This window comes from Martes martes (assembly GCF_963455335.1).
Source record: "Martes martes genome assembly, chromosome: 2".
Classification (NCBI taxonomy): Eukaryota; Metazoa; Chordata; class Mammalia; order Carnivora; family Mustelidae; genus Martes; species Martes martes.
The window spans coordinates 23,361,277-23,388,550 of NC_137889.1; the positions used below are offsets into that span (position 1 = coordinate 23,361,277).

The 27,274-nt window shown below is 41.2% G+C and overlaps 1 protein-coding gene across 1 annotated transcript; it reads right to left on the reverse strand.

Annotated features, from left to right (window-relative positions):
- Positions 1-1,083: 1,083 nt before the first annotated feature.
- On the reverse strand, positions 1,084-27,274 carry MTMR7 (myotubularin related protein 7). Its single transcript, XM_080796865.1, has 8 exons — positions 27,148-27,274; positions 13,708-13,817; positions 12,193-12,318; positions 10,372-10,421; positions 8,907-9,107; positions 7,493-7,633; positions 5,853-5,979; positions 1,084-2,174 (listed from the first exon to the last, which is right to left on the reverse strand). Exons 1-8 carry the CDS (start codon positions 27,269-27,271, stop codon positions 1,812-1,814), a joined length of 1,242 nt encoding a protein of 413 aa, XP_080652991.1. The 5' UTR covers positions 27,272-27,274; the 3' UTR covers positions 1,084-1,811.

Here is a 27,274-nt window from a genome sequence, read left to right on the forward strand (position 1 = left end):
AGCAACCTACAACATTGAGCCAGGGTGGGGGAGCTGGATATCACCCATGGGCGCTCCCCACTAGAGGAACTATAGACTCAAGGGAGATAGCTCCATGCAGTGGTGAGGCAGCCGGGCGGAGGGGCAACATGGTCAGCATGTTGACCTCTTACCTTTCTAATGCAGTCTGTCTTGGTCTCTGTTGTGTTGTGGGGGGCCTTAGCCTCACTCCTGAGCACTAGGATCCTCTCAGTAGTGTCTTGTCCATGAACAGTTGTTAGTCATCTTCTTGTGAAGGTGAGCAAAGTCAGAAACAACCTCTGTCACCATGTTGGTGATGTTACTCCTCTTCCCTCTCTTACCTTATTCCCATTTCAGCAAAATTTATTACATTAACTTATTAACAGATTTTACCTATTAATAATATTGATGTGTAGCAGTGCCTGGGTGGCTCAGTCACTTGAGCATCTGACTCTTGATTTTGGCGCAGGTCATAGTCTTAGGGTTGTGAGATTGTGCCCCATGTTGGGCTCCGTGATCGGCAGGGAGTCTGCGTGGGATTCTCTCCCTCCACCCCTCCCTTACACATGTGCACTCTGTCTAAAATATATAAATCTATAAAGGAGAAAAAAAATTGATGCAGATTGTAAAAGGTGGCCCTTTACATTCTAGAATGTACTGATAATTAAAAACCATGCAGTTGTAAATGTTATTTATCTCTATCCAAACTTTCTCCACTAAGTTTCTTCAAAAGTTTATAATCAAACTCTTTTCAGAACTTTCAGCAGTGGTTATGAATGTTAAATCATATTAACCAGTTATGCAATTTCTAAAATGATAGGTGATAAAATTAATTACATTATTAAATAGCTAGGAGAACCAAATTCTCTAGTTTTTTTATTGGTATTTTTCCTCATTGCAATGTGACACTGCTAACTTGGTTATACTAAAAGAATCAGGCTGGTGGTTGGCCCACACTCTCTTGTTCATGTGGTCTCTGAATAGTAATAAAAGGTTATTTTAAAATGCTGTATTTTGTAACATTTATAATTTCAAATGTTATATTTAATATGGTCTGAATTCATATTTTAAAAACCAAAGAGTAAATGTTGCTTCTATTTTATTAGGTATTAGACTCATGTTAAAGAAGAAGTGAATTATAAGTTTCAGCATTTTTTAAATGATGAGATTCCAGAAAAAGGAAACAAGATTATAATAACAATTCAAAATATATTATTTAAGGAAAAGTTAAAGTGATCATTAAACTTGAAAGATAAACTCAAGCAATAACAAAGCTTCTCAGTTACAGAGACACATCTGCCAATCAAAAGGGGTATGTTTCCACAGTGTGCTCTGTTACTAGAAATACTGATAACAGAGACAGGGTGGAAGGCAATGTCAGATGTTTTAGAAAACAAAATATATATCTGGAAGTGAAATATGGGGAAAGACTAAGAATAACAGGAGTGAGGGTAGAAGGAACTCCGGGCACTTTGAGCAGATGCATGCTGTGACAAGGATTTTTACTGATGACTCAGGTGATGGAAGAGATCAGCACTATGTAGTGAACAGAACTTTCTGAGTCTAGAACAACTTTTTAAATGGGGAATTTTTCCTTTGTATGTGTTTGATAAAAGAAATGGCTACATCCTGTTCTTCAACATGTAAAGAAACTAAGAACTGGACTTTTTCCCCTTTTTGTTGCTACATTTTATAATTCTCAATGACATGTACCATTTCTTGAATTATTTTTTATTTTAAATTGCACTGCTCCCTTATTTTTGGAAAGTGTTTCTTGTGTGTCCTTTATTTTGGATCTTCACAGGGAAACTTCAGGCAGTGAGAAACACAGCTTCATCAGAGTCACGGTCCTTTCCACTGTCTTCACTTGGTGCACACTCCCCACCACTTGGAGACCGGCAGCTCAGATCCTCTACCCCAGACTCCTGATCACTGTTGGCTGACAGATCTGGATCTGAGCTTTTCAAATTGTCTTGGGTTAGAATGAGAGCAGAATCTTCATCACCTTGTGAAGGACTCCTGGATGGAAAGGATTTCATATTTCCACTGTAATCCTGGGGAGTGTTGGCTGTGCTGTTGTCTGAGGTAGAAAACCCTGAGTGTTTGCTGGGTTCACTCTGCTTACTCTTCACTTTAGTGTGATTTAACTGGACTTTCTGAATTTTTTCCAGCCTCTAAAAAAAAAAAAAAAAAATTTTTTTTCAGGGAAAAATCTTAAATAATTTAGCATTTATTACTTTCCAGCTAGGTATAATGTCAAGAACATGGGATTTAAATGGACATGGGTTCAAAGCTAGGCTTTATGACCTTGGACAAAATAATTAGATTTTCTGATACTTGGTTTCTTCATCTCTAATTAAGGAAGGTAATACCTGCCTTAGTATATAGGTTTTCTGTAAAATGAAAAAAAAAAAAAAAACAAAAACAAAAAACCCTATATAAAGCACCTGGCAATCAGGAGTCATCCTTCTTTCTCTACCTGTAAGGTTTTGCATAATGATTTTCGTCCTATGAACTCAAAATACAATTCTTTAAAAAATCAGGAATGAAGTGTTTATTATCTAAGTTTTTAAATTAATATATGTCACTTACCATAAATCTCCCCTTCTAAAATATACAATTCATTGGTTTTAATATATTCACAAGGTTACACAATTCATTACTACCTAATTCCAAAATATTTTCATCATCCCAAAGATTCATTAGTGGTTGCTCCCTATTCCCCTTTCCCACAGTCCTGGCAACTGCTAAGGTGCTTTCTGTCTGTATGGATTTGCCTAGACTGGACATTTCCTATAAATGGAATCATACAACATATGTCCTTTTGTATTTGGCTTCTTTCCCTTAGTTTATGTTCTCGGGGTTCATCCATGATGTAGCATGTATCAGTACTCCGTTCCTTTTTATGATTAAATAATACTACATTGCATGAATATCCACATTTTGTTCTCTTCATCAGATGATGGACATTTGGGTTGCTCAAAATACATTTTACCAGATTTCATCCTTTGGCATCAACAAGGGAGGTGTTAAAAGATCAAGTATTACATACTCGTTTCAAAAGCATTCTCCTTATGTGTAAAGAGCATTGTACTGGACAATATGAGTAATGGAGATAATACAGATCCAGCCATAAGGAACTTGAAGTATGGAGGCAGAGTTCAGGTAATGTAAGAACTTGCAAGAGGTCACAATTGTTTAAGAGGGTGGGTGGGATGGCTAGAGGGAAGAGATCCGAATAAGCTTCAGGAATGAAGGAGCATTTTTTTTTTAAAGATTTTATTTATTTATTTGACAGAGCGATAGAAAGTGCAAGTAGGCAGAGCAGCAGACAGAGGGAGAGGAAGAAGCAGACTCCCTACTGAGCAAGGAGCCTGATGTGGGGCTTGATCCCACTGGGATCATGACCTGAGCGGAAGGCAGTTGCTTAACCAACTGAGCCACCCAGGCATTTTAACAGGTCTGTGAAGGAATTAAACTGGGAGGTGCTGGTGATGGTTAGAGCATTTATGGCAGGAGGGACAATACAAAGAAAAACAAAAGAAGAGGTCATTGTGTACAAGAAGCAGAGAACAGTTAAATTTGAACAAGGGCAATGACGTGGATGGAACTAGAGGGTATTATGCTAACCGAAATAAGTCAGTCAGAGAAAGACAATTCCATATGATCTCACTGATATGTGGAATTAATGAAAAGGCAGAGGAAGAAACAAAATAAGATGAAACCAGAGAGGGAAACAAACTATTAAGACTCTTAATCTTAGGAAAAAAACTGAGGGCTGCAGGAAGGGAAGGGGTAAGGGAGATAAGGTACCTGGATGATGGACAATGGGGAGGGTATGTGTTGTAATGAGCACTAGGTATTTATATAAGACCCAGAATCACAAACCTGTATCCCTGAAACAAATAATACATTATATGTTGATAAAACAAAAAATTGAAAAAAAAATTGAAAAAAAAATTTGAGCAAGGGCAAGAGTAGAGAATAAAGCTGAAGGGATTGATTACTGAATTGTGGGAAAATCTTAAATGCCAGGCTAAGGGGTTTTGACTTTGTTGGAAAGGAAAAAGAGCCAATGTCTTTTAATTAAGGTTTTTCTAAGTAATTTTTTTTTTCATTTTTAGTATTTTAACAAAAAGAACTTTGGAGTAGACCAGGAGAATCCTAAGCTTTTCATAAAGCTTGGGTATCTTTAGGAAGAGGAAATAAAACTGGCTTACTGATGTCGTGAGTGGACTTAAAAATGACAAAAATCATAAAGGCTTTTACCAGAGCTCCAGAATCCTAAAAACCTAACCTGTGCCTCATTTCATTTGTCTACGTGTGTTATTTATAATTCAAGGTCTCTCAGCCCTGGTGACAACTCAAAATCATTGTGGAGCTCGAAAGATTTTCTATCAGAATCTCTGGGCTTAGGGCGCCTGGGTGGCTCAGTTGGTTAAGCGACTGCCTTCAGCTCAGGTCATGATCCTGGAGTCCCGGGATCGAGTTCCGCATCGGGCTCCCAGCTCCACGGGGAGTCTGCTTCTCTCTCTGACCTTCTCCTCGCTCATACTCTCTCTCAAATAAATAAATAAAATATTAAAAAAAAAAAAAAAAAAGAATCTCTGGGCTTAGAGCCCTGGCAGTAGGATTTTTTTTTTTTTTTTTGAGGTGATTTTGATGCACAAAAACTATTTCTCCAGTAATGTAAACTTAAGGTAGATCTCTCCATATAAGTCCAAAGATGGTTTGTTTTACCTTTGCAGATTTATAATAGATTAAGATTTATGCTTGATTTCAAAAGTTCTCAAAACCAACAGTTCACTAGTGACAGAATTTGTTTTATCCATCTGGCTACTGTATGGACTTGGGTGGGCAGCCCTAGACCCAAGCTCTTCCGTGATACTTGTATCTTGAAATGTGATGTTTCCTAGTAATGTTATGGGAGCACAGAGAAGTCAGCCTCACCAGCTACCTCTACATGACTGTCTTTATTGGTGGGGTCCCTGAACCATAGTGTGTGTCCCCCAGGCCATCATTCTTAGGAGTGACTCTCCCTTAGGTAAAGGAGTAGACTTTGTTGGAACGCATCTTATGCTATTTCGCCAACTTTCATTTCATTAGATGTTACCAATCTACACTACATATCTCAGGAGCATGAAGAAAAGGCTGTTCATCTTATTTTAGTATTTAGTCTCAATTGAGAATTCAGGTCCGGACCACAGCAATTGGTTGCCAATTCTTGAGTAAGTGAATGACATGATGATGCCATGGAGTTTTAAGAGGAATGAAGCAGAATGAAGCAAAGTATCCAAGTGGTTTTAGTAAACATCTAAACCAGTGGTATCACTGGAAACAAAGTTATATAATTAGCAAAAATGTGTATATTATAACCTTCCTGGCCAATTAGTGGGAAATTATAAAAGCCAAAAATTAGGCTGTTGCTAAGTTGGTCTCAGCTATTACCATTCATAGAGAAATTTTTACCATACGTGCATATATCTGATTTTGTTTTTTCACTCTGAATCCCATTTTTTATATGGACACCCCAGAAAGAATTCATTTTAGTTCTCTCAAATAACAGTAATGAATAAAACCTGACCCACTGTCGGAATAACTGACTAGTTCAGCAAACCATGTAAGGGAGGCCCAAGCCAGATGTCGAAATGTACTAAGTGCCTAGGTTGTGGCTTCGGTGATCTGGGTGTTTACCTGGTGGGTTTCTGTTTCAGGTTATCTACTTAGCTAAAAATATGAAATGGCTATGCTGTTGCGTTTCACATATCCTGAGTCATGAGAGACGTTCATGGAACAGCGGTTATCAAGAAATAAGCACAGAAAAGAGACAAACAAGAACGAGTGTGTCTTACTTCTTCTAGGGCCTCTAGTTCTTCCTCTAGCTGCTGGGTCTCCTCCTTCACTGCCATAAGGTAATCCGTAACGGACTGTCGGGGCTGCAGTCCCTTTTCAAAGCGGTTGTACATCCCATTCCAGAACCTGCAAAAGATGGCAAAGTTTTAGGGTACCATCATATCATAGTCTGTAAGTTCACTCCCTCAAATCTTCTAAGATATCTGTCATGCCAGAGTCCCAAAGTCCTAATAATCACCAACGGTGGGCTCACACTTAAGGTAATGATTTCATGTTGATGCTCTCTTTTTCTTGGGTCAGTAAATTTCTTTTGAGAGGGTAAATTCATGGTTAGTCTACATGTACACCTGGTCCTGAAATAAAGCCTGTGTCTTTCTAAAATAGAATGAAGTAGCACATATTAACATATTCTTTTTTTCTTTTTAAGAAAATAGCTCTTAGTTTTGAAATAAACTTGGAAAATTAGTGATTATATTAACATTTAGATTCTTTCAGCTTTGCAGATTTGAGGGTTTTGGCTTGTTTTTGTTTTGCTTTTTTTTTATTTATCACAACCACCAAAAATTGATATTTCCATTTGCAATAAATCTTCCCTTTTTTATCCTACACAATAAAGCATACTGCATTGCAAAGAATAAATAGTACTATCACAGGGATATCTGTAGATCGATGCTTTAAGTAAGGTACTTTGAGGACAGGGTTTTAGTGTTATTCATTGTCTTATCCATAGTGCTTAGAATAGTGCTTGACTCTCAGTAACACACTTGTTGACTGGCTATTACTAACAAATTAGGAGCAATACAGTTGATTGAATTGTATCTCAACAGCTCTCAAAACTGCTGTTTTATGGCTCTTTTTTTTTTTTCAGTGTGACAATATTCTTTCAAATTATGGGGAAATAATTAGATTGAAATAGTTAAGAACAAAAGCAAATTGAGGAGGGAAAAACAACTCTAAAGGAAGCCGCTAAGCACTGAGTGCATTTTGGGGGGTGCATAGGGAGAAAGAACGGGGTTTCTCAGTTCATTCTGTATAAGTTGGTCTTTTTGCTGACTACTGAGACATCCTTCCACATCATACAACTTCCACATAGAGAACCCAAAGGATAAAATATGACATGCAGCTCTAATAGAATCTGTAGGATGCCACCCTGCTCTTCCATATCCCAATATACAGTCTTAAAATAATTTATTTCCACAGGGAAATAATTCCACTAGGCAGAGTTTCAGCAGAGAAAGAAGGTAAGCTAAGTCATGATCACGACCTAAACTTGTGATTCCACATTTAACTTAGAAGATACTTGGTTTATTTGATCCCTCCTTTCCTCTACCCTTTCTTGCTTCCTTTTCTTCTTCCTTCCCTGTTTTTTGCTTTTAAATAATATTGGAACTTACATTTTTAAAGTACCATTTTTATAAAATATTGATTTCTAAAGAGAATTTGATATGTAGGGGAAAGGAGGGGGAGAGGGGACATGGGCAAAAATACCGGATCAGAATTTAAGCATTCTCTAGTGTGTTTTATGTCCCAAAGAACCCCTTGACGCCTCGTGTTCTATATGCTTTGGACTCCAGATATTAAACAGTGGCAGGATCTACGTTCGTAAGCGTCCTCAGTAAGGTCCTGGAGGTTTGCATACTTGTACATGAAGTTGCATGGTGTTGTGGGGAGACGAAGGGTTCCGCGGGTCTGACTCTGATCAGCTCTAAATAGAGGATTCATATAGTCGGCGCGATTCTTCCACAGGTGAGCCCACAGAGAGTAGGTTCTTTCTTGAATTCTGTTATAAAGAAAAGAAGCCTGAAAATGACCTATCTTGGTTCTTAGAAATTGCAGGTATGTAATATTTAAACTGGAAAGGGACCAGTAATTGTGAGGTGAATATCCCGTGTCCCTGTTCTGCGGCAGGGAAATTCACGGTCTGTGTGCGTTTTCATGTTCTAGCAGAAGGGCGTTGTAATACTGTCAGCCTCTCTGCTATCTGTACTGACCTCAACAAGGTGTTTTAATTCCTCTGAGTGTAAAGTAAAACTGCTGTGTAATTTGGGGGAAATATTTCCCCAAATAGTCACTGGAATTTTCTTATTTGCCAAGTACTACTAAAATACTTCACCTGTTTTCTCTCATCCAGTCCTCACTGACCTCATACAAGATCTGTCCATTGTACAGATGAGGAAATCAAGGCGGAGAGAGAGATGGAGCAGTTTCTCAAAGTCACATAGTCACAAAGACACACAGTGAGTGGAATAGCCAGGATTCAAAGGCAAGCAGACACCAGTAAAGTGACTGGTCCATCACAGCAAACCACAGAACTGTCTAGGAAAACAGGCGAGCTTGAAGGAAGCACTCTGCTACTTTTCAACATTTACCACTTAACCAGGAATCACACTGAAGTTCCTGAGAGAAAACTGAGTATCCACCAGAAAAAGCTATTTTCTTTCTGTTCAGACTGTATAAAACCAGTGAAGTCCATTTTACTTGAACTGATCATTTCCAAAATTAAATCTGATATTATTATATACACCACAGTTAAAATCATTTTATGACAGTTTCAAAACTGTTCTCTCATTGCAGTTCATAAAGCACCTTGCTGTTAAGTTTTTGACTTTGCAATTTAAGTTCTACATTTCATTGACTTTCCTCCTGGGTATAAACAATACAGTTTTAATCTGAATAAAAGATGACTTGGGGCTTCAAATCTGCTTTCCCATTTAGATTTGCAGTTCTTATTAGAAGAGTATATCCACTGAAGATGTCTAACTTTTTCCTTTTAAGTACAAATATCGCTTTCTCTGACTCCAGGAAGTTTCCTTTCGATAAAAGTGCCTCAAGTGTGCCACCCTGACTATGGAGGTCACTGGGGTAAATGAGCTTGTTATATCTTTGTCAGTCGCTGACATTAAACCATTTATGAAGTGATGTCAGAAAAAAGAAAATAACTTTAATCTGTCAGTATAGATATGTGGCTAAAATAGTCTCCAGAATTTTAAAATGCCATCTGAAATTCTCAATCACAAAATCCTTAGATAAAAGTTAAACAGCAAAACACTTACTTGAGTTCTTGTCGCTCCTTTTGACTATTACATAAGAAGTTTCCAAACTGGCAGGAATAAATGTGATGTTGAATGTGAATCAGAAATCTTTCATTGAACTCAAAGGCACAGGGAAATTGTTCCATTAACTGCCAGACACACTCAATGAACTGATCAATAACTGGAGAGATTTCTTTTGGGTCACCATCTAGGTTGCCATATCTATACAAAATATGAGAGATTTTATAGCAGGTTGGGGGGTTTTATTTATAAAGCTATAAATGCAAACACGATCACAAAAGAAACCCTAGTTTCTAGATAAACCTTATAAACCTGAGGTGCAGAAGTGGGAAAAATTAACTTCTTAAGTTCCACTTTCAAGAGAAACTTTGTACTGAAGGTCTGGCTACAGAAGGGATGTATGGTTAGAAAAGAATTAGTGAAAGAGATAAAATTCAAGGGAGATTTCCATGGCAAAAGAACATTTTTTTTTCTTTTAATGAGCCTTCTTTAATTCAAGCTTCAAAAGTACATCAGGACTTTTTAAGTAAATCTAACACTTTATTTAATTAGCAATTTGTGGGAGTGTAGTTTTTTTGTTTTTGTTTTTGTTTTTGCTTTTGCACTGCTTTGTTGGAAGGGAAGAGGAAGAAAGACACCTTGAAAAAAAAGTTGTGGTTTCCCGTTTCTCAGATATTTCTAGAGCAATGTTAAAGCCTGTCACATAATTTATTTCCCATGTGACAATTCCCATATTTCCAGACTCCCATATACCTTTATATCTCCCATCTTTGTTTTTCAGGAGTACATCAGAATCTTCTCCCTCACATTTGTACTGATTTTTTTAAGCGGCTTCCACACCCAGCATGAAGCCCAAGCAGGGCTTGAATTCAGCCCTGAGATCAGGACCCGAGTCAAGATCTCGAATCAGATGCTGAACTGACTGAGCAACCCAGGCAGGTGCCCCTTGTACTGATTTTTAAATGAAGGCTGCCTAGTCCTTTACACTATTAAGCGAATTTTAAAATCCAAAAGGGGGACTGGGGTGCCATCAAATTCAAAATAACAGTATAGAACCTTATCTGCTCAGCAATAGATAACCAACTTTAGGAATAGAAATGACCAGAGATCAGTTTAGGAGTTTTTCTAAGAGTGAAAACACTAGAAACTGGAAACTTCTCAAAAGTTTAAGTTCCACTCAACTTGGTAGCTTTAAAAAGGGCTTCCTCATAAAACAATTACATAGCTAGTCTTTGTCCACTTCCACATTCTTTCTGTCCATATATCCTCTATCTCAGAGATGCTAACTGCCACAAGGTAATAGAACTTCGTTTATCTGTGATACAATGTATACAACAAAACTTTTAACTTTTCAAATAAGATACACAAAGAAAAACCTGTTTCCCCCCCAACTCAGTTGAAAACTTCAGAAGCAGTTTTTTATCGTACACATTCAAACCAACAGATTTTTAAATGTTTTTTTTACCTGTGATTAAACTTATGACCAAAGGAAATCCAGTCCTTTTCAATTAATACCTACACAAAAAAGAATATAAATATCATGGAGAGAAGCAAACAAAAAAATAAGAGATCCCCCAACCAACAGTGTTGAAGAATTCAAAGGATCTTGGGGAAGTCACTATCCTTAGATAGTGTAGATGAATGCACTGTCATTGTCCATCAAGACAGACGCACAGAACGGCAAAGCTGAAGGTCATCCATGGGAGAAAAAAATGGGAATGGATATATGAAAAGGTAATAGCAGCACCCACTGAGTGCTTTCTGGGAAACACTGTTCATATTGCTTCATATATAATCTCATTTTACTGTGGGACAAGTAGGATCACTCATTTTTCAGAAGGAGAAACTGACAGGCTTAATTCTTTTAAGATCACGCTACTAAGAAGTGGTGGATGCCACCTCATAACCTTGCTCTTTCTACACTAAAGCCCATCTCTTAACCAACAGGTCTCAGTATAATATCAAATACCAACCTCCTTACAAGAACAATTAGGAATATTTTCCTATGATCTTTGTGACACATTAGAAAAATCCCAAAATGACAGGCGTTGGGGACATAATAGAGGAGTTTCAGCCCTGCTTTAAAGTTGGGGTAACACAAGTTTATAATCTCAAATTATCTGGATGTTAAAAAGAATCAAATAGTACAGACCAATCCCATGCTCTACAATGGCCAGGGATTTCCCTTTAAAAATACGGAGTGGTTGAAGTTTGCCCTTGACGACACATAAATTTAATGGGGCAGAATCAGAGAGTCCATGGTGGTAGAGGATGGTGTGAAGAGGCGTGTGAGCCAGGAACCCTCCACTCTCCACGTGGGCATGAAGGAATCCAACCTTCCTAACCTCAGTCCAGGGGAGGGGTCTGAAGCCGGAGTCGCACTCAGATGTCTCAGTGCTATCACGGGGAATTGGAAGTTCTGACACTTTCAAAAAAAAAAAAAAAGAAGAAGAAGAAGCCCATAAAGGAAACCTCTGCCACTTCTCTTGTCCCTGGAGTGTCAGCTGATCTCAATCGATGAAGGAGATCTAGCAGCAGAGATGCCCCGGTCAGGCTCCTCTGGCAGCATCTGTCCCTAGCATGGATTCAGGATCCACTTTCTACCACATCGTGGTGCCAGAGGCAAGAACCAGGTAGTCTTCTAGTCCCTAGGAAGCCCCTGTGGTCAAGCTGCAGAACAGGCTCAGCTCAGCCAGAGCTTCACACCCCAGGAGCTACACAGACCTGCAGGTGGAAGGAACACGTCGCACTGTGATGCACACCTAAAAGGTGAAAGTCTAGGAAAGGACGCCCTCATAATTTCAACAGAGAGCACAGAAACAGCAAAGTTCTCAATACTCTGAGCCAGAGGTGTGAAGGACTATCTAAAAAAAAGCGGTATATAAAAAGTTTTTCCTCTCAAGGACTTTTCATGCATCATTCAGAAAATTTTTTCTCCAAATACTTTTTTCTGAAAAATGTTTTCTACCACATGTTCACATGTTACCTCAACTTGGAATATTTATGAGCAAATAATTTATAAAATTCACTATTTTACAGACTACTGAACATAGTCTATATTGACCCCCAAATTCACATTTAATAGCACCAATTTGAATAGGTTCCAATATCCCAGAAATTCACTTCTTTACTCCAAGACCATTTTCTACCGTTTCCCTTTTAATCTTGCTGATCTACCAAGAGAACAGTAACAGTGAGAGGAAAAAAAGTTGCCAACAGTTGTCGAAAGAGAGGTGCATTCTGTTCACGGCCCTGCGTGGGAGAGAAGCCCAGCAGCCACACTCACCATAAAGCCCTTCAGAGTCCGGTAATGCGGATCCAGCAGGAGGCTGGCCACTGAGCACACCTGGGCAGTCCTGTCCCAGCCATCGGAACAGTGAACAAGCACGCTGGCCCCTTCCTCTGAAACTGCCTAAAAAACACAGGATCAGCAGAGAGTCAGAAAGAATGGCCACAAAAAAGAAAAACATCTCATCAGAACAAGGTTTGGGTTTATACCTACGGAAAGAAAAAGGGGAGGGGAAAAAAAAACAACCAAAAGCAGCTAACTTAGTGTTCATGCCCCACCCATTTAGGACAGAGCCAAGGAGTGGTTTGGTGCTGGCAACCAAAACTTTCCCTTCCCGTTACACCCCGGAGCCACCCCCAGACCACCGCAAGTACACACGTGTGCTACAGTGGACACACGCTTCCTGAGCAAACCTCTCCAGACCCATCTTCAGCCCTCTCCTCTGGGTTCCACCTTAAACCTTTCCAATATGGAAATTCTGCAGCTGCTACTGGACTCAATCATTTCCAAAATGGGAAAGACACAAAAATTTTATGTAGTAAAACCATGAAATTAGAGATAAAAGGATAGGAGTCCAGTAGTGAAACCAGGGAGTGAGGGGAAAAAAAGAGAAAACAAGGTAAAAATTCAGCCAAGTCTCAAAGATTTCTATCTGCTACTAAAAATGCACACACAATTTTTAGCTGAGTGTCCTCTGACAGGAAACATAAACTGGGAAACATGGTAGAGAGTGCAACATAGCACTTTCACTACCAGAAATCCTATTTGTTCTTTGTTTTTTTCTATTTATTCATTTTCTGTGTCCCATACCAGAATGCAAGTTCTGTAAGAGAAGAAAATCTGGTTTATTTGGCGTCGTGTGCTCAGCACCTATAAAAGTGCCCAACACTAAGTAAACACTTGGTGAATAAATGAATTCTCTAATAAAGGGGAGCGTACCACATCCTCAGAAAAGACATGGTGGTCTTTAGGTATAAATCTGAGAGGGACTTATAAAAACAAACAGAACCAACAAAAAAAAATTGAGAAACAAAATAGACAATGCATCCAAAACCTGCTTACATGAAAGTCAAAGCGAGACTGTTCTGTGGCAGAAGGGAACCTACCTACCAGGTTTGGAAACAGGACTTCTTTACATCATATGGCAAAGGAGTTGCAGTTTACTAAGATGGAAGACTGGCCTTGGTCACTGAAGTGTCACACATTTGTATGTATGTACTCTCCAATAGACAGTTCTTTCCTCCACTTAGGACCAAGTCTACCCGGAGAGAATACTCTGAAAATGTCTTACCATGTACTGCTGTGCCGGTATACTATCAACAGAGCGCTGTCGTCCTCTCTCTGGCAGAAATCACATGTTTACGAGGCCAAACATCATGGTCTGCAAAGCCAGCTCCCCGCTCGGCGAGCCACAGCTGACTACGTGCGTGACAGCCTCAGCAGATGGGGAGGGTAAACAGGATGTCCATTCTGAAGTCAGAGCTCCCTGGCTGCTCGGCCCTTACTACTTACCTTTGCAATGAAGATCCCTGCATCCATGATGGCCTTAATGTGCCTTAACCAGCCCGAGTTCTCCAGTCCCCACAGAAAGTCACTCATGGACGGAGATTTCAGTTCACACACTGCAAGGTAAATCGTGCGATGAAAGCAAAATAAAGACAATCTTACTTTATATATGCTCATATTTGCAGGTAATTTGTTAATGATTCCTTCATCACTGTATTTTCTGGAAGAAATTAAGTAGGGATAAGTGTCCATGCTTGTAAAAGTGGTTCTACTGAACCACTTCAAGTAAGGCTCTTCTACTCTCTCTGGTCCTAGGGGACGCTGCATCTGTTCAGAAGTATTCTATTTTTAAAAGTTTAAACCACAATATTAAGGAAAATCATGAGCCACAGTAAAGGTCCAGAAGAGAAGACCTGTTTATCCTTCAGCAAAGATATTGGCAGTGGCCCACGCAAGAGCAGGCTATAGAGGAAAGTTCCTGGATGGAACCCCAGCACCTGCCCAGTTAGACCTCCACAGCACCCAACCCCTTCTATTTAGGACCATGTGAAAACAAAACGACTATCCTAACCAGGAGCAACACTTCCATAATTTTGTGGAATCCCATAGAAAACCTTGCTGAGGATGTTGAAACCCTTGGTCTAGTCTCATATGTGTTTGGGATCCAAAAGCATCTTTTCTTTCTGTGCAGGATTTCCTAGTTGAGAAATTACCATGTTTTGGGCTGGAGTCATGACACCCGGCAGAAGCAAACCGAAAACTCCTCAGGAGCAACATTCCTTTTCAAGGCCAAATATTTCACAGGATGGATATGCCCATTTTTTACCCATTCATCCGCTGATGGGCGTTTGGGTTATTTCCACTTCTAAGCTCTCATGAACAATGCAGCTATGAACATTCATGTTCAAGTCCTCTGTGGAAGTAGGTTTCATTTCTTGTGGGGACATCCTTGGGAGTGGACTCATGAGGTCACACGGTTTAACCACTCGGGAGGCTGCCCAGGGTGCTGTCTTCCTCAGCTGCTACACCGGGCTACATCCCAGGAGCACCTCGAGGCTTCTGATGTCCCCACATCTGCGCCAACACTTGTTATCACTTGGGCTTTCTGACTCCCGCCTCCCTAGCGGCAGTGCTGTCTCACTGTGGCCTCGATTACCCGACGGCTTGTTTCTTGTCTTGCTTACAAGTTCAGTGATTCATTTAAAGAAATGTTTCCTATATTGAATACGGCATTTCTAGATGTTCTCATCAGAGGGTGTTCATATTCAGTCTGACGTCTTGGAGAATTGGGAAAGCCTCGTGTTTTTTGTTTTTTTTTTTTAAGATTTTTATTTATTTATTTGACAGAGATCACAAGTAGGCAGAGAGGCGGGCAGAGAGAGAGGAAGGGAAGCAGGCTCCCCGCTAAGCAGAGAGCCCGATGTGGGGCTCAATCCCAGGACCCTGGGATCATGACCCGAGCCGAAGGCAGAGGCTTTAACCCACTGAGCCACCCAGGCGCCCTGGGAAGGCCTTGTGTTTCACTTAGATTTTAGTTTTATGTGAACCAACCTGTACATCTTAGTAATAATCACCATCTGTGCAGGGGCAACAACACATGGTACTATTCAAGGCCATGGGCTTCAGAGTCGGATCTTCTAGCATCCAAATTCCAGCTCTGTGCTCTCAACAATGCAACCTGGGCTAGTTACCAAGCCTTGATTTCCTCAAGTGTGCCATGGGGATAAAACGCCTTCCTCAAAGTGTTAACTGAAGAGTGAAATAAGAAAATACATACACCCCACGCTGGGAGATAGAAGATTCAGAAATGGTCGCCATGAAATATGCTTTAGCATCTGTTCGTCCAGTGCGGTGTCCTGACAGTTAGGAGGTACAGACTCATGCACACCCCACCTCAGAGCTGAGGCTTAGAAAGGTCAGAACACAAAGTGATCAATGGCAGGAGAGCCCAAGTCCTCTAACCAAGAAGCCGAGTGTCTGCCACCACACCAGGGCAACCCTGGTGGGTTTAACTAGAAATAGTACCTCTAGTAGTAATAATAATAGCAAAACTTAAATAGTACTTACCAGGTGCCAGATAATCCCCTAGGTGCTTTTTGTTTGTTTTTTAATGTATTTTATTTATTTGACAGAGAGAGCACAGGCAGGGAAAGCAGCAGGCCAAGGGAGAGAGAGAAGCAGGCTCCCTGCTGAGCAGGGAACCAAATGTGGGGCTTGATCTCAGGACCCCGTCATCATGACCTGAGCCAAAGGCAGATGCTTAACCGATTGAGCCACCCAGGAACCCCTCCAGGTGCTTTCTATACAATAGTTATCTAATCGTCCTAGAAATCATATGAAGAAGGTACTATTACTATCCTTATTTATAAAAGTGGAAACCAATGCAAAGAGAGGTTAAGTAACTTGTCCAAGGTCACTAGCTGATAAGCAGTGAGGCTCGGATTCAGTCTGGCTCCAAAGTACATGCTCTTAAGCAATGTCTATCGATCTCAGTTATATTATTTTTTGTAATTCAAACACGAACCACTCTAAATGCTCCTTGCCTCCCACCTACTATCAACTTAAAGTTTACACACTTTGTCCCTCATAACCTTACTGTGCAGTGCGGCAGCCGCTAGTCCCATGTGGCTGTTGAATATCTGAAATGGAGCGAGTCTGAACTGAGATACGCCGTGAGTGCAAAGTAGATCCCAAACGTGAAAGACTTAGTATGAAAAAAAGAATAAAAAGTATCTCACTGGGGCACCCGGGTGGCTCAGTAGGTTAAGCCTCTGCTTTCGGCTCAGGTCATGATCTCAGGGTCCTGGGATCAAGCCCTGCATCGGGCTCCCTGCTTAGCAGGGAGCCTGCTTCCCCCTCTCTCTCTGACTGCCTCTCTGCCTACTTGTGATCTCTCTCTCTCTCTCTGTCAAATAAATAAATAAATAATCTTAATTAAAAATAAAGGATCTCACTATTAGCTTTTGTAATGACTACATGTTGAAATGATAATATTTGGGATATATCAAGTTAAATACAAATGTATTATGAAAATTCGCCCGTTTCCTTTAACTTTTTGATGCGGCCACTAGAAAATGTGAAATTTCAAATGTTGTCCACACGAGTGCCTTCCATTATACTTCTCTGGGACAGCAGAGACGTTGGAGGAAGATTAATCAGATGAGCAGTCTTTAAACATTTCTGCACACGTACCCCCACAATAATGTTTTAAATTAGGTACTCTCGGGGCACCTGGGTGCCTCAGTGGTTTAAAGCCTCTGCCTTCAGCTCAGGTCATGATCCCAGGGTCCTGGGATTGAGTCCCACATCGGGCTCTCTGCTCAGCAGGGAGCCTGCTTCCTCCTCTCTCTCTCTGCCTGCCTCTCTGCCTACCTGTGATCTCTGTCTGTCAAATAAATAAATAAAATCTTTAAATTTTTTTTTAAATTAGGTACTCTCTCATGCACCCTGGAATAATACATCGTAATGACTGAGGGTGTGATAAAGAGTGTATCTGTCTTTTGCAAAAAGGGCATTTAGGAGGGGGAAATGGCAAAGGAGGGATGGCTTCCAGCCTGGGCCAAGGAGCCTCCCATGGCATGGCAGGCAGCTTTAGGAAGGAGAGTGCAACGAAGTTGATGCCGTGCAGCCAGCTAATCAGGGTGCACCTCCTAAGTGCTCCTGCAAGCTCAGGCATGTGTAAGCAGTTTGGAATCTGATGGAAAGGCAGACAGACAGCCCCTAGTTAAAACTGGGCAAGGCCTGCCTTCCCTCCCCAGTGACACTGCCCCGCAGTACCACTCGGTTCCTGCAGGGGGCAGGCTCGCCTCTGCCTGTGCACCCAGCCCGGGGGGGGGGGGGGGGGAAGGCCTGAAATTCCAGCACCGGAAGGGCCCTCTCACCACTCTCTGGGCGCCTCCTCTTTGGTCTTTCTGTTTAACCCCAGGCCATGACCCAAAGTGTTCAACTTAATCCTAAAATACACACATGCCACCACGTAGAGTCTCAGGACTCCATTGATTCCTTTAAATCTTTCACAGATAACATTACCTTGCAAACAGTTTGTTTTTTTTTCTTTTCACTAAATGGGCCAAACTTTTCTGTTGTTATTATAGGGCTTAGGGCTAGTTGGCATTCCCGTTTATTTCAGAAGGTCCAGGGAGCCTGAGGGATATCTTGGCATCCAAACCCTGAAGCTCAGCCCAAGAACAAATGATCCTTTTCACCTTCTCTTCCCACAAGGCATGGAAATGACAGCAAGTTTAAAAATAAGACACCAGGCTTTCCAGCTAACCTGGAGATGGTCTGGGCCAAAAGCAGGAGAGGAACAGAGAGCTCACAGAAACAGGGCCCTAAAAGGTACTGCCAGAGAGAATGTTCCAGTGTTTCCCTCTTCATTTAGCTCACTCAGCAAGCAGACAAGCTGCTGTATCTCCTGCCAGACCAGCTTCTTTCTTCCCACACTGAGAATGGCTCCTTGTTGAACATTTCTGTTTTCAGGAACACTAAAGCTGTGTACTTTAAGTGAACTAACCTCACTGGGTTTTCGGGCAAGGTAACCACTTTAAGGGGGTTCTCCCGCCAAATGCTGAGTGGCCGGGTGAGAGCAAACAGCTCTACAGATGATTAATACACACGGACAGATGGGAGAACACTTGAGACTCAAACAATCAGTGCCTGCACTTTTAAATATAAAACTGGTGGGTTTGTTTGGATAAACTCAGGATAAGGCAGAAATACTGATTTGTTCACTCTTGTTGCCAAACCCAAACCAATATTTACAAACCATTTTGCTGAACGAAGTTCATTTCAGCTGACATCAGAGGCATATGCCACAGAGAATCGTACTTACTTAGTGGGAGTTTAATGCCCAGGTCTAACAATATTTGTTTTACGTAAAAGAGCAACCATATCCCATAAACATATATGGATAACACTAAAAAAAAAAAAAGATAATTATAGGACGTAAGGAAATAAGAGGAAATAAGAAATTTACTTGGAAGAAAATAAGCGTTGGATGATCTTCTTTAAGAAAGTTACTAATACCAATCTCATTTCCTCATGTACAGTTGCTGGGTGGGAGCCAGGAGGATACAAAGACGGTCTCCATCTGAACCCTGGTAGATCACTCTTTCTTGTCTCCTAAAACCTAAAGTCGAAGAGTTCATGGCCCTCCCTCAATGACCAGCCTGCCAGCCGCCTGAGTTCTGTTAATGTGTTGATTTGCCCCTTTCCCGTTTTGGAGTCAAAACACCAAGCCCAATGAAATGATCTTCAAAGAACTGGTAAAAGGATAAGAATCTTGCTTCACTGAACATCCTGGCAGGTGAACCCATTCAAAGAGGATTTTATGATGGACTCTTGACATGGAAATGTTTGGTTAAGCCTCTTTTATGGTTTGCCTTCTACTCAGAGCCCACCACGGTGACAGAATAAACTTCTGAGCTCTGCACAGACTGTATTCAATTTATTAATGTTAGTGGTATGCTCCTCCCTCCCCAGGCCAAGCACCGTGGGCCCTCTTTATAGAGAACTCTATATAATGGAGAGCTTTGCATTTTAGCGTCTTCACAGGACATCAACAAGATTAGTGATTATTCTTTAAAACGACTCCAGCCTTGGGCATGAATGCTGTTTTCTGGAACTGCTATACAATAATGCCATGAAACCCAACTTTGTACAGCCTTGTTTTCTTTTAAGGAATTTGGTGATCATATAAATTGGTAAGGTACAGTCAAGCCTAAATTCTTTATACCTGTGTTCGCACTGCTAGCGTTCATAGCATTGAGAATAGTATACACAAGTACTCATATGCATGTGTGTGTGTGTGTGTGTCCAGCTGCTAATAAACATGAAAGCATGTACACACATACATTCCAGTAATACTAATTACCATTGTCCTAAAGGAAATCTAGCAGCAGGTTCACAAAAGAATGCCCTCAGCATTTATGAGCTTTGCATGTGAATTTGTGTCTAAAAACACCACTTGTGACAAATAAAAAATATATATGTGCCCATTTATATTATATCTACTGTCTATAAGGCTTGGGGCTTAGTTTTCTCTCAATGAATTGACACAACCTCCCATCTACAGTAGGTCTGATTTTCTCAACTTATAGAAGAGGAACAGGTTCAGATGCTAGGAGCCCAGTAAGGACACTGTGATCAGAATCTAACTCCCTTGACTCCAATTTCCATATATTTTTGCACTACAAAGAGAGAATAATTAAGTTACTATGCCAACTGAGCCAGGATGAACAGGAAGTTAAGTGAAGGTAAAGCTTAAAGTCTAAATAGGAAACTTAAGTGAAAATAGAGAAGCCTAGACTGGGAGAAAATACTGAGAGGCTAGGAAGTCCAGGTGGATAGAAAGTATTAGCAGCAGGCCCTGGAGAGAAAGCTCAGGAATCATGTAAGATGAAGACGGTGGCAGCAAGTGGGGGGCTCATCACACCTGCTGTGAAAGCTGCCAGGACCAACATTCTCACCAAATCTCAAACCTTACCATCGCTGGCAAGCAAATACTGAATTGCCAAATCCCAACTACAGCCTTATGGAAAAACAGCTCGCTTTATCACTAAAATTAGTCATGTCTATCTTTAGTTGCATGGGAGGCACTGTCTTCTGCAAGCATTCCTTTTGTAAATGCCCTAGTTACCCAAAAACTAGCCATCATGATTAACAAAATAAAACAAATTCTGAGGGTGAAATTAATCTTTGAATTGTCTCAGTGAACATCAAGGGACAGCATAATTAGGATGAAAATAACCACAATTCTCTCATTAAATCACTTTGCTGTCCTTTTTTTATTTTATTTTATTTATTTATTTGACACAGAGATCACAAGTAGGCAGAGAGGCAAGCTGAGAGAGAGGGGGAAGCAGGCTCCCTGCTGAGCAGAGAGCCTGATGCGGGGCTCGATCCCAGGACGCTGAGATCATGACCTGAGCCGAAGGCAGAGGCTTAACACACTGAGCCACCCAGGCGCCCTGTTGTCCTCTCTTCGATAATGTCACTCAGAGATGAAGTCTTTGGCTTTGACACCCAGTTAAAACATTCGACCGGCTGCCATACCCCGGGATAGACCTCAGTAACAAGCAAGCATCATCTTTTCTCCTGCCCACGATTTCTGCCCTCCATCAAAATCAATACTTCATTTTGTATTAATGAATTTTTCTACCCAATGCCCAGCATGTAGAAAACCCTCAGTAACTATCTGATGTTCAGAGGAATGTCTGGGAGAACTTCGGGAGCCCCGACTTACATCGTACTTACTCTAAGCAAGGATTGTGCCTGCTACTCAACATACATTCTCTACCATACAGGGTATTAGTTACTCCCAATTTGCAGATTGAAAAGGTATTAAAAGTTTACCAAGTTATCATCCATAGTTACACAGTCAGTAAATTATTGAACTGGAGTCCAGTCTACAGCCCATATGCCCTCAAAGGGCAATGCTCTTTCCTCTGTGCCTTAATGCTTAGGATATGCTTGTCCAGATTAGCTGATACCACCCAGCTCTCATCGGCCACATTCTACATCCTCTTACAACACCACAGAGAGCAAGGTACATGCTCTTGATCCATTTCTTTCCTCCAAGTGACCATGAATTGATAATGAGTAAAGCCTGACAGGACAGGTCTGTTGGTCATGTGGAAGGCTCTCTGAAAAACCTTGGATTGAAGCTATCTAGTTCCATTTCAATGGGAAATTGGGTTTTCTGTGTGGAAAACCATGCTTTGTTGCTAAATTTTGAAGGACAAAAACCAGATTTTCAGCCAGGTGTTGCTGGCTGTCTCATCTAATGGGTTAGTAATTGAGGAAATTAATAGTGGTGAAAAGTCCAAACATAGAGAACAGAAAAAAAAGATGAGCTTTATAGCCTTTTATGAGCTCATATCTGGTAGAACTCCAACAACTTGTAGGCGATATAATAGGAAATACTTTAAAATGAAAAACTTAAATCCGAGTATCTGTAGAGAGTTTAAGTGCTCCATTTCTTCTGGGTTGAATTAGCCATCACCTCAGAAACACAGGAGGTGAGCAAGAAAGTCTCCAACAAAGGGACATTTTAACTGATAACCACAGCCTTAACTCTGAGCAGAAAGTGTTTCATGGAACACTCAGAGCTGGGTGTGTTAGGGACTGTTCCTTTCTAGACCTTGGTGCGCCCAAAGCAACTTGGGAGGGAGACCAGAGCAGTTAGTCGGAGACCATAATACCTACCGCCTCCCATGACATACTCAAAATTCTCTGCTTTCAACCGTCCTTTCTACCCCGGATGAAGGCTCTGAATAATTGGCCTTAGAACCTTCACACAGAAGTGCAGCTCGGGTATGATCTCTGGGGCCACCTGATTTTGCCACAAAACGTTCTTCCATCAATGCCCACAGTTCCAGGGGATATGACAAGTGCGGTTACACTTTGGCGCCTGCAAAAAAGATTCTAGTCTTAACTTGCACCGAGTCTGGCCCCTTTCAAACAGCTCTTCACTGTAGTGTTGCCCAAATCGCGGAACGGACACGGGCCTTTCTTCCTATGCTCTAGACCCATTCTCATATGACCTGTCATGGGGCTAAGGTTTGTATCTCTGTGAAATAATTTGCTGAGCAAACGTCCACAGGGCCTGACAGGTGGTTTATTAAATTATTTTTGATGGGCTTTTGCTGAGTGGGCATTGACCATAACATAAGGCAAGCACTTCCATGCCTCTGAAATTGTGCTATCTTACTCCGTGTCTCTTGTATAAAGAAACTGAGAGAAGTTACCTATAAAAAGTCTGGCTGACTGAATGAATCTATAGCCCACTAACCTACCCATTTACTCAGTACTTACTTCCAAGTGAACTATTGCCTGTCAAGAGAAAGCATAATAGACCTTACACTGGAAAGAAAGCACTTCATAGTTTGCAAGAAACTTTTTCAATAAATCGGTAAGTTAGAGATGATACATTGTTAACTTTCTTTTACAAATACAGGAAATAAGGTTTGTTCAAGTTTTTTCAGAGACTATAAAGCAAGAACCCAAACCCAGATCTTTGGACTCTTAGGCCAGGACACTTTCTACCCAACCGGCTACCTAGAGAGGCCATAAAGCCAAGTGGTTAAGAGTGTGGCATCTGGACCCATACCAATCAGGTGAGAATCTTCGTTCTGTCATCGACTGCTGTGAGCTTGCGTGAGTTCCTTAGCCTCTGACCTCAATTTCCTCCTCTTTAAAATGAGACCATTCTGGAAAATGGTATGGAGTTTCCTCAAGAAGTTAAAAATAGAGCTACCCTATGACCCAGCAATTGCACTGCTGGGGATTTGCCCCAAAGATACAGATGTGGTGAAAGGAAGGGGCACCTGCACCCCAATGTGCATAGCAGCAATGTCCACAATAGCCAAACTGTGGAAGGAGCCAAGATGCCCTTCAACAGACGAATGGGTAAAGAAGATGTGGTCCATGTATACAATGGAGTATTACTCGGCCATCAGAAAGGATAAATACCCACCATTTGCATCAACATGGATGGAACTGGAGGGAATTATACTGAGTGAAATAAGTCATCAGAGAAAGACAATTATCTTATGGTTTCACTCATGTGGAATATAAGAAATAGTGCAGAGGATCACAGGGGAATGGAGGGAAGACTGAATGGGAAGAAATCAGAGAGGGAGACAAACCATGAGAAACTGGACTCTGGGAAACAAACTGAGGGTTGTGGAAGGGGAGGGGTGGGGAATGGGGTAACTGGGTGAAGGGTATTAAGGAGGGCACGTGATCTAATGAGCACTGTGTCTTATACAAAACTAATGAATAATTGAATACTACATCATGAAGTACTATATGTTGGCTAATTACATTTAAAAAAAGAGAATAGCTCTAACAAGACTGCCACAAGGACCACTGAATAAATACACCTGAGAAAATTAGAAGAGTGTCCAGTACATAGTAATCACACTGCAGATGCTCTAACACCATTACTATGTGGGGTGGTTACCATGAGCCTAACACCATACCCACAAATCAGTGAAGAGTGCTCTAACGTGATAGAAAGTACTAGGCTCAAATCCTGCTTTGTTATGAGATCCTGGGAAATGCATGTTTTAAATTAAATTAAATTACATTTTAAATTAAATATGTAATATAAAAATATTTTTAAATGTGGGATATCTGGGTGGCTCAGTCGGTTAAGCGTCCAACTCTTGATGTCAGCTCAGATCTTGATCTCAGGGTCATGAGTTCAAGCCCTGCGTTGGGCTCCAGTGTGGAGTCCACTTAAGGAAAGAAATATATATATATATTTTATATATATATATATATTATATATATTACATTAAAAAATATATATATATTAGGTTCTAAAACTGGAAACTTATGCTTTGAAAAAATAACCTGCCATGTTGTGAATAACATGTAAAGAGAGGCCACATGGAGAGAAATGTGGGCTTTCTTATTGACTGTTCCAATAAAAAAAGAAAATACAGGGCATCCTTTTATTATTTGAGGGAAAAACATTATATGATCAAAAGGGAAAGCCTTGTAGAAAACAATCAATTATAAAATTGCTACATAACTGGAAGGCACCATTACTATCTCATTGGGAGGTATGAATACTGCAACACAGTTTGTTTTAAGACTTATAAATCAAAGTTAAAGTTAAGTGAGCTCTATAAAAGGATCTATATCGGATGTGAACTTGGTCCTAAATTTCAGTTTCTGATGAAATACCCTGCAGCTCTTGCTCACAGAGCCAGAATGCAAACAATTTTTTCTCTTCTGTTATTCAAAATCTATTCTGGTAATATTAATTAATGGTGGTAAAAAAAAAAAATCAAAGACAATGATAACATGAGTAAAAATGTACTAGCACTCTTCCTACCAAGTCACCAGCAGCACAAATCTTCTGATCTCTTTGATGCCAAGGACGGCTGTTGGAAGCAGGAAAAGCCCTAGAAGGGGGGACTGATTGCATCACTTCATCAGCTGAGCCTCCACAAGTGGTTTATAATTTACTTGGTAAAAACAGATAGTCAAACATTGGTCAAGTTCCCTGAAAGGCATCCAGAAGGTTGTCCTTGCTTACTGCACTGACAGAGGTCTGGAAAGTGATGTCCAGTTACTGTGATCCCTCACGTAACAGGGACTGCACTACAGGACTCGGTCAGTTTGCTGTCCTTTAGAAGGAGACAGTCAGACCACAGAAAGAAGACCAGATAAGTGCTAGTTCCAAAACTAAAGTCAGAGTGATAGGTTATAAAAACTCCTAAGATTGTGCATTGAAGAAAATGTGTGTTGTCAGAAGTCCACTTACAAAATCACTAAATGAAAAATATGAAACATATCACCCTAAATGCTTTTTGATGATTCTGGCAGTGATGCACACCTTTCATACTAATGTTAGACTACTCTTTTAATAACAATACAAAGCTAATCCAATTTTTTTGAGACCTAAAAAGCACAACTTATAGCAAGGAGAACCACACTGCCCGTGATTATCTCCAGAAGTTTAACAAGCTCAAATAATCAGGGCTCCTGGATGGCTCAGTCTCTTAAGAGTCTGCCTTCAGGGGCGCCTGGGTGGCTCAGTGGGTTAAGCCGCTGCCTTCGGCTCGGGTCGTGATCTCAGGGTCCTGGGATCGAGTCCCGCATCGGGCTCTCTGCTCAGCAGGGAGCCTGCTTCCCTCTCTCTCTCTCTGCCTGCCTCTGCCTACTTGTGATCTCTCTCTGTCAAATAAATAAATAAAAAATCTTTAAAAAAAAAAAAAAAAAAAAAAAAAAAGAGTCTGCCTTCAGCTCAGGTCATGATCTCAGGGTCCTGGGATCAAGCCCCATGTCTGGTGTCCAGCTCCCCTCTCACCAGGGAGTATTTTTCCCTCTCCCTCTGCCCCTCCCCCTGCTCATGCTCTGTGTCTCTGTCTCTTTCTCTCAAATAAAATCTTAAAAAAAAAAAAAAAAAGCTCAAAAATCATGCCCACGGTATCGTGACAGTGGTCTGAGACATGGTAGGTATTATGTGAAAATAAGGTGGAGATTCTCTGGGGCGGTGATTTTTCTTTGCAGGTTTAGGATGAGATTTTATCTAATCATTCAAATGTCCAAGATTCAAATATTTGCAACCAGGGGCAGCAAATTGTAGAGTCACAGACCCAACACAGCTGGAAGGACCCAGAGAAATTATTAGTCCAAGCTTCTCGTTTTATGGCAGGTAACAGTCCAGTGAAGGTGACTGCTGGGCTTCAAAGCAAGAGAGCTGACCCAGGGAATCCAGGAAGGAGAATGGAAATCAGGAATGTATTGCTCAAGGCCCTCCAGCCCCACTGGCAGGCTCTCACTACCCCCTGCCCTTCCTATGAAGCAGAGAACTACATACTAACTGAGAGCAAATGTGTACCCCTAGAAAAAAGGAATTCAGCACTTTCTTTGTCCTCCTCCATTCCACCCCAAGTTTCCCGTTCAGGCAGCCCACTGTCCTCACACGCAGCTCCACCTTTCCAGGACCTTCCCCCCAACAGCGAGCACAGCGTTCGGAGACTCTCCAGGACCCCAAGGTACAAAGCAAAGGACCCCCTTTCTCTGCGGTTCCCACTAGAGCCAGAAGTTGTGAACTGTGGCAACACATTCCTCCTTGCACGCCTTTACAATCACATGGAGCATAAGCAGTAAAGGAGGCCGGTTTTGCTTGAAATGCAGAATTTCTGCCAATCAGCTTATGGCTGGTTTGGCCACAAGAATGGCTGTTGTACATCACATAATCCATCTTTGTCATTTCCTCCCCCATAAGCCCGAGTGGCTGTGTCCTGTGTCCTGAGGGGCTGGCGTGGGTGTGGAGGGGTGGGGTGGGAAACACCAAGCGGGGAAGGGATGCATGTGCAGGCGCACTGCAGTAGTTGCTGCCCTTGAGAAATGATTAGATTGTTTTATGGCAGGTAACAGCCCAGTGAAGGTGACTGCTGGGCTTCAGAGCAAGAGAGCTGACCCAGGGAATCCAGGAAGGAGAATGGAAATCAGGAATGTGCTGCTCAAGGCCCTCCAGCACCTGCAACACCCTCCCTTCTAATGGCCATTCGTCCACTCGGATTCATTTTATACAACTCATGTCCACACATGAACAGAGCTAGTTATTGCTTTAAATGCAGGACTGCTTGATCTAAGTGGCCTTGAATGTGGGTTAAACTAATATCAGGGAGAAAGAAAAAATACTCCTGTGCACTTTTATTGTACACTCTAAACACTGGACAGTGCCTGACTCTGCTAACCAAGTGAAAAACCATTTCCCCATGACACTTACACAAAATAAGAGAAAGGCTTAAATGTTTAAGTAGTCCTTGCAATACGATATTCTCTTCTCAACTTATCTCACCTATATAAACAGCATCATTGTGCAAACAACTTAAAAAACAAAAGACTATCTTATTCTGCTTGACATTACAACCTTTCACTGTATTTTTTTTTAATGCTATGCATAAGGAAATGGCTTACCTTCCAGCATTTTCTGCAGACTGTTCCTCATGACGTGGATGTTCTCTATCCCGATAAACTGAAACTTGATATTGGAGTAGTTGTCTTCGTTCTCATAGCCTTTCCCTGCAGCACGATTTGCCATCGC

Bases quoted from the DNA above. Each gene is read 5' to 3' on its own strand.
- MTMR7 (XM_080796865.1), bottom strand. From the start codon at position 27,271: ATGGCAAATCGTGCTGCAGGGAAAGGCTATGAGAACGAAGACAACTAC. The intron at 7,634-8,906 runs GTAAGTGTTTTG...TCTTTATAACAG, and splicing joins AAGGAGCGACAAGAACTCAA to AATTCAAGAAAGAACCTACT. The intron at 2,175-5,852 runs GTAAGACACACT...TTTTTTTTTTAG, and splicing joins AACTAGAGGCCCTAGAAGAA to AGGCTGGAAAAAATTCAGAA.